Source organism: Amphibalanus amphitrite, unplaced genomic scaffold, assembly GCF_019059575.1.
Source record: "Amphibalanus amphitrite isolate SeventyFive unplaced genomic scaffold, NRLGWU_Aamphi_draft 001596F_arrow, whole genome shotgun sequence".
Lineage (NCBI taxonomy): Eukaryota > Metazoa > Arthropoda > Thecostraca > Balanomorpha > Balanidae > Amphibalanus > Amphibalanus amphitrite.
In genome coordinates, this window is record NW_024883089.1 from 124262 (window position 1) to 132311 (window position 8050).

At 52.1% G+C, this 8050-nt stretch overlaps 1 protein-coding gene across 1 annotated transcript; it reads right to left on the minus strand.

The window, feature by feature from the left end:
- On the minus strand, positions 1-2422 carry LOC122374061 (loricrin-like). The gene is made up of 2 exons (XM_043352579.1): positions 2302-2422; positions 1-1987 (listed from the first exon to the last, which is right to left on the minus strand). The coding sequence occupies exons 1-2, from the start codon at positions 2314-2316 to the stop codon at positions 188-190; spliced, it is 1815 nt and encodes a 604-aa protein (XP_043208514.1). The 5' UTR covers positions 2317-2422; the 3' UTR covers positions 1-187.
- Between the last annotated feature and the right edge of the window lie 5628 nt (positions 2423-8050).

Genomic DNA, 8050 nt, shown 5'->3' on the forward strand with positions numbered 1-8050 from the left:
ACGAGTTTCGCTTTATTTATTACAGCGTTATCATGTGCACAGAAAACAATAAATACGCGTAGCACATTACATCGGGTACAATGAGCATGAGCTGCAGATGCTGTCTGGGAGGTATAGAAAGCTCTGTTTCTAGATGAGCGCCGATGGGCCTCTTTGCCTTCGCTTTGACACTGGCTGTGATATGGCCTTACTTGCCGTACCCGTTGCTGGAGGATGCAGGAGGGATGTAGCTGTTGGAGGGAGCCGACGACTGGCTGTAGCCGCCAGATGATGAGGACGAGCTCGAGCTGTAGCCACCACCAGACGACTGAGACGGGGTGAAGCCACCGTAGGTAGGGCTGGGAGGATTGTAGCCTCCTGAAGAAGAGGAAGAGGGCCCACCGTAACCTCCTGAGGGCTGGGACGGGGCACTGTAGCCTCCCGAAGGCTGAGACGGGGCACTGTAGCCTCCCGAGGGCTGAGATGGGGCACTGTAGCCTCCCGAAGGCTGAGAAGACGGGGCGCTGTAGCCTCCCGAGGGCTGGGAAGACGGGGCACTGTACCCTCCTGATGGCTGAGAAGATGGGGCACTGTAGCCACCCGAGGGCTGAGAAGACGGGGCGCTGTAGCCACCCGAGGGCTGAGAAGACGGGGCACTGTACCCTCCTGATGGCTGAGAAGACGGGGCGCTGTAGCCACCCGAGGGCTGAGAAGACGGGGCGCTGTAGCCTCCGGAGGGCTGGGAAGACGGGGCACTGTAGCCTCCTGATGGCTGAGAAGACGGGGCGCTGTAGCCGCCCGAGGGCTGGGAAGACGGGGCGCTGTAGCCGCCCGAGGGCTGAGATGGGGCGCTGTAGCCGCCCGAGGGCTGGGAAGACGGGGCACTGTAGCCGCCACCTCCAGAAGACTGAGACGGGGCGCTGTAGCCACCAGATGGCTGGGAAGATGGGGCACTGTAGCCGCCCGAGGGCTGAGAAGACGGGGCGCTGTAGCCGCCCGAGGGCTGGGAAGACGGGGCACTGTAGCCGCCCGAGGGCTGAGACGGGGCGCTGTAGCCTCCAGAAGGCTGGGACGGGGCACTGTAGCCACCGCCTCCAGAAGACTGGGACGGGGCGCCGTAACCTCCAGAAGGCTGCGAAGACGGGGCGCTGTAGCCACCCGAGGGCTGGGAAGACGGGGCGCTGTAGCCGCCCGAGGGCTGAGATGGGGCGCTGTAGCCACCAGATGGCTGGGAAGACGGGGCGCTGTAGCCTCCTGAGGGCTGAGACGGGGCACTGTAGCCTCCAGAAGGCTGAGCCGGGGCGCTGTAGCCGCCCGAGGACCCTCCAGACGATCCTCCGTAGCCGCCACCTCCTGACGACTGCGAAGTTCCCTTCACGATGCGGGGAGCGGAGAAGGTGCGGGTCGAGATGGTTCCGCCGCTGATGCCCTTACCAGAGGAGAACTGAGAGGAGCCACCGTAAGACGGCTGGCGAGCGGGAGCCTGGATCACGCTGTTAGCTCGCGGCCGGGAGTAGCCGGAGCTGCCGCCGCCGCCGCCGCCGCCGCTGCTGTAGCCTCCGCCGCCGCCGCCGCCGCCACCGCCACCGCCGCTGCTGTAGCCGCTGTCGCCGCCGCTGCTGGGCGCTCCGTAACCCTGTTCGACGATGTCGTTGGCCTGAGGAGCACCATAACCCTGGCTAACGCTCCCTCCGCCTCCACCGCCGCTATATCCGCCGCCGCCGCCGCCGCCGCTGCTCGGGGCGCCATATCCCTGCTGGACGATATCGTTAGCCTGAGGAGCTCCGTAGCCCTGGCTCGAACCACCGCCGCCGCCGCCACCGCTGCTGTATCCACCGCCACCGCCTCCGCTGCTCTTCGGCAGACCGAAACCGATGACCTCTCCGCCGAGTCCCTTGGGCCGTCCTCCGCCGCCTCTGGGTGCGCCGTAGCCGCCCCCTCCTCCACCTCCCCGGCCGCCGCCACCGTCGGCGAGGCACAGGCCGACCAGCAGCAGAGCGCTGCAGGTCTGTGGATCACAAAGGAGTCAGGTCAGACGACACGAATCAGATGATAGGTGACGATATGACGCACAGATTATGATCCGTGATAGAGTGCATGAAACAACTCTTCGAAAAAAAACTTCATGAAGTTCTCAAATTGATGCAAAAGTTAATTACCAATGACATATTGTCGGGGATATGCGTCATTATTATCTTCATCATCTCAAAATCAACTTATAGGAAACGGCAAATAGCTGAGTTTTGTCACTTCTCTCCCTAGCTAGGTTTCATCCGTTCACTGAAGCCGGCTCTCTTTGATGCACTGCGCTGGCACGCTTACCTTGAACGCGTTCATGTTGTGACTGGAGCGCTGCTCTGGGCAGACTGACGATGCGGAGTCGCTGCCCAGTTATATAGCTCTCCATCTGCACTGGCCCGCTGCCGGCCCTGCGAAGGCCGCCGGCGATGTTAGGCAGTGAAAGGCGCCTCGGGCGGGGTGCCCCGGTCAGCCGCCGTCTTAGCGGCACGGGCGACGGAACAGCAGCGAGCAACGGAGCAGCTGATCATGCCCTTATTCATTATCGGCGTTTTAGTCCGTCTTCTTGTCTCTTCCCCTTGCCGTCTTTTGGTATGAATTACCTCCATCCTTTTTCCATGCTATCCCATTTAATTAGATGATCACTGAAGATAAGATAAGATAAGCTTCGAGCATGTCTCTGATTTACGTCCGCATGTATGGGGCGAATTTTAGCACCCGTCGCTCGTCAACATGTAATTGTTCTTTAGGAGGCAACACAACAAGACAATGTGAAATGTTGACAATGTAGGGAGGTTGTTTCTTCCATCATCTTTACAGTTTTATCTTGTGTCCAATAGCTGTGAAGTATTTCGTCCCACTCAGAATGAATGGCATAGCGTCTTGTAGGTAGCGTGGATGTTTTACCCATAAAGCGGTCTATGACCTTGTCCTTCTTCCAAAAATAGCTGAAAGGCACGCAGCTATTTCATGTGCCCGTGAAAAGCACGTTCAGTTCGTTCGGGCTCAATTTATTTTGATTCAGTTGGTGTTATAAGTGTGAAGCAAAACTAAAACAGTAAAAGAAATACAACATTAGTTCATCTGCGCAAAATGTTAACCCGGCGGCCGCTGGGCCTCCGCGCCACCCGCCGGCCGCTGGGGGGGGGGCATATAGTTGCCCCCCCCCTTTACTTCTGCGACGATATCGTCGCAACGCGAAGAGATAGAGAAGCGAAACTTTGCACACATCTTCCTGAATACCTAGCCGAGGTTGTGTCCAAATTTGGTGTCGATCCCATTTGAAATGACGTCACAGTAACGTCATCAGTGAAATTATATATTTGCGACTCTCATATTCCTCACGATACATCAGATATATGGGACCGAATATAAAGGGTCGATTATTGGTCAGAAACTAGATGGAAGTGTAGTTAGATGTTTTAGGATGACAGCAGGTGCTGTCTAGTTCATTTACAGTTGTGTTTCATGCTCAGCGTCATCAGAAACGGTCCATATCGGAAAACGACAAAACTGTATGACGTCACTGTGACGTCATCTTAGGTGCTACAACCACCAAACTTTTCTCAAACATTGCCTAGGTATTCATTTGAAGCTATGCCAAGCTCATCAGGTTTCAGAGATATTTCATAAAACGTAAAGGGGGGGGCAACTTTATGCCCCCCCCCCCCAGCGGCTCGTGGGTTAAACAAAAATTAACGTTCTACAAGAGAATTGTCTTTCGGTGTACCAGACCTACCTACATACGTGGCATTAACCCTCGCATGTGTGCGGCGTTTGCCAGCTTCTAACTTGTAGGGGGGGGGGGTCGGTTGGACCCCCCTCTTGCCGTTTGGCCCCTGATCGACCTAGAGCTTCGTGGGAAAAAAGGGGCGTGCTACCCGTGACGAGAGCAAGCCGATGGTACCCAATTTTAAGGTCCTAGGTCATTGTATAACCTTCCAGGTCAGGTCAATGACCCAAAGGTCGGAAAAATCGGGACCTGTTAGAAAGTCGTAAAGTGTGGCTGCTATTGGTTTTTTTCGGGGTGCTGATCACAAATATCGTGTTAGTTTTGATCACAGATGATGTCTTTAAGCATTTAGACCAGGTCAGGTCAGGTTAGGTCAACCAGTAGGGGTCGTGGCGGGTATTCGTAGTACGTGTCAACCGCCTGTGACAGCTTCGTAACATGCTACGAAGGCACCAAAGCTACTTCGTAAATGTTCAGCTGGTTACTAAATTCGAATTCAGCTCCAAAAACTAGCTTTGAAACATGTAAAACTCGAAAAAGTGAATCGAGGTCACCAAAGGTCAGTGACCTGATCTGACCTTCAAGTGACCTTGACATCCACCCTAATGCATGGGAGAAACATCAACTCACATATTTGAATGCTTGAAACCACGAAAAGACTGCAAACGCGCAGCTAATGCGAGCCGACATACGCCGAATCGCTATTACGGCCAAATATGGTCTCGGAGAGTAGGTCACAGGTCAAAGGTAATTTGGGTCAAGGTCATGAAAATTTTAGGATGGGTGTAAAAGTGATCCACGCGAGGGTACTGAAAGTTTCGTCGCGATCGGCCGCTTTTTGCGCGAGTTATTTGCGAAAAAAACATGGTCCATCCGACCCCCCTACACATGCGAGGGTTAATTCACTTTGCAGCTTTAATAGAAATAGGAAGGTATCCCTATGTGTCAGAAAGATGGATTTCGCCTCGCACGCTTACGACGCTTCATCGGTCTCGTTTACAGTTGATGAAAGCACAAGCAGCGACCCAGTTCATGTTCGTCACTTTTCAGTGTGTTTCTGGAGCGATACAATGATGCTGATCATATCACTGCATCAGATACATTCACTTCCTTTATCGTAAGTCCATACCAGTGTACACGTCACGGCCAATAGTCAAAGAGAGATTCCTTTGTCCGGTGTTTCCGTCTTGCAATAAAACTCTGGTGCTCCGCGATTGCAATGCACTTCCGCTCAATCCTTTCGACGAGTAACCACGGAAGACTCGGTGAAACTGCTATCGTTTAGGTAGTTTGGCGCTGATAAGCATTGTCCCTGAGTCGGTACTCGCAGACTGAAATAATAGTGTGGGAAAGACGTCTTGTTATGGTGCCAAGGAGAATTGATTGGTTGCCGAGAGTATGCGAACTTCTTTCTCCTTTTGTACTTGATACAATGCTGAGCGTATAAGTGTTTGTATACCCTATTTGTGTAAAGCTTGACTTAATAAGTCAGTCGTCGCTGGCAAATTGTGCTATTTCCGTCTCGTGCCTTACTCGTGATTTTCTTAACATAAATCTGATTGAAGTATTTTGAATACATTATATTGACCTTTTCGTACCGATTCCATGTGGCCTGGCTCAGGGACGGCCAGGCTCGGCGGTGAACACTTCTCTGAAGCCTGCTTTGTCGCCTTTTGTTCCTGCCGCTTGGAGTGTGAAGTCGTTCTGAAGACCTGCCCTTGCCGGCCGTTGGAGGTAACTAATCATTGTCACACACGATGGTCAAGGTCGTGCGAATTGCAAGATAATCACTTGTTCGTGTATAAGGGCTGGATAATTGCTCAGGCGGCAATTGCGACTTATCTCCAAACACTGCATTGCTTTGTTCATTGGATGGCAGAGGTAATGAACAAGGGGATAATAAGTAAATAAGGGAATAAGAGGTAATGAATAAGTGAATAAGGGAAAAAGAGGTCATGAACAAGGGGATAATGAATAAGCACGCTTCAAATATTTTGACAATTGCTATAGTTTGTAGCGTATTTCTGTTCCAAGAAAATAAAAGAACAAACGTAGCGTATAAAGCGATACATAGATAGTATATTTGTGCATGGAATTCACTTGCATGTCGCCTCTCGTTATCTGGCCTGGGAGATGATAGATGCTGAGAAGTGACTCATGTTCATCCTCGCCCTCAGCAAAAACGGCCGGCCTTGTCATTTTTTTTTCAGAGTCCGTTTGTTCGACGACACTCAATTTAATTATTAAAGTTACAAGGTAAGCACGTCGTTGCTCCATGTCTCTCAAGTTAAGGGTAAACGAGGCAGGCTGAAGAACTAAGTATATGTAAGAAGACGTGCGAAGGATAATGGCTTTGCAGAAGAGCCGTTTTCGTCCCGCCGTCTATTTATCTGAGATTACCCGTGCCTGGCCCCATGCAATGGATGCTGTTGCGGCCGGTCAGCCGACCGGGTGAAGGGTCACTTTTGCAAGCTGTCACTTTGCATGTGCCCGGCCGGTGTATTGGTTGACGGGCTTGCCTCGCGGCGCGAGGTGGGTCGGGTGGGGGTAACAGACATGTCCGGAACGCCGGGAAGGCAGGTATACAAAGGTAACTATCTGGCCGGAACAGTTGGCCACGGGGCGCCATCTCAACTGGGTCGGACCGCGGACGGGACAGGACGCACAAATGCATCTTGCGTGTTTCAGTTAGTGATCACATACATGCCATCCTCGCTGTCGCCAAATGTTCATTGTGTCGGATACATTGTGCTGTCATAAGGTGGTGAGTGCAGATGCTATTGTGCAAATAAATAGGCAAATAAACAATAATAAAAAGTAGAAAGCGAAAATTAGCTTCACTGTACATATTGCACTTAACTGTGCCTGTTGCTGGACTGGATAAATATGCCTGATTATTTTCTAACCGTCCAACTATTCCTAGAATTCATGCAAAAAGCTTCATAAGGCTGATGAAGTGATATGTTTCTAATGATAGGTAAATACCTGAAATCATGAACAGGAAAATGAGCTGTTTCAATCATCAGCCACTCCGCTCGGGTGCGATGACATCACAAACTCACGATGACGTGCAGTAGTCGACACTTGCCTCACTCTATAATGACGACTTTATACCACAGCTCCCACACCTCTCAACCGTCATATTTAGTCATCTAGAACGACCAAACATGTCAAGCATGCACATCAGTTGACCCGAGCTGAAGATCTCCAGCCTCCACTCCAGTCGCCACTCGCCCAGTGTGCCATCTCCTCCAGTCCTATACTGACCGGGACAGAACCCCGACGAGCCTTGCTCCGGCGAGTGGTGCCGTTTCGTCACGGCTCGGTCCGACGTGCGAGCGCGGTTGCTTCACGTGCCACTGTCGTTTGCCGCGCCTCTCACACGGTCCCCAGGGCAGGGGAATGGAGTTCTTGCAGCGGCTCGTGACAGCGTGCTCGACCCGAACTCTCCTCCGTGGGCTCGTGGGTCTTTGGGTCCGTGGGTCCCTGGATCCGTGAGTCTTGGGTGCGTGGATCCATGGGTCCGTGCCATTGGTCCGAAGCAGTACATATTTTTGTTTCAATGGAGAAAATCAGTTTTGTGTTGTTTTTTATTCGTGTCGATTTGATTTGATTGTTTTGCGTTGAGGTGTTTTCATAATAAGGTATTCTGAGATCTTAGTATTGAATTAGGTCCAGATGACTATTTTCTATGCTGCAATTTCAATCAAACGTTGTTTTGTAATTTGTAAGCTGTCTTTCACGTGACGTTAGCACTTAATTATCTGAAGGGATATATGATTGAGAGCGATTTGCTTACTTGTTTACGCAAATTGTTACCAGCCAATAGCCATTGCCTGATAACCAGCTGAGAATTGTCCATTTCACGGTTTCATTAGACCCTCACGGTGCGTGCCGACCGAGCGCCTATTACACGTGTCACGATCTTTACCGGCGCCGACACGCGGGCCCTTTCTTGTGTTAGCGCTGCGCACGTGCGGCCGCCCGTGTAGACTCACAGTGCCCGTGGCGAGCAGCCGTTACCTCCAGCAAAAACAGCCAGATAGTCTGCAATCTGACCGCAATGTTGCACGCACCTGGCATGGGCCGCACGCCAGGTATACCGCCGCTGTATCTGCTCTCTGAACAGCATTGGGTAGATGGATGACACTTAGCTACACCGAGATGACCGTGTCGCGGAAGGAAAACATCCTCCCGGAATATTCCAAACACTTGAAGCACGGTGAAAATCCATTTTTGCCCGGCAGATAATCGGGACAAGGTTGGACAGCTGCCCATGACCGTGAGCTCGGAGCCGGGAGCGGCAAAAACTGCTGAGCT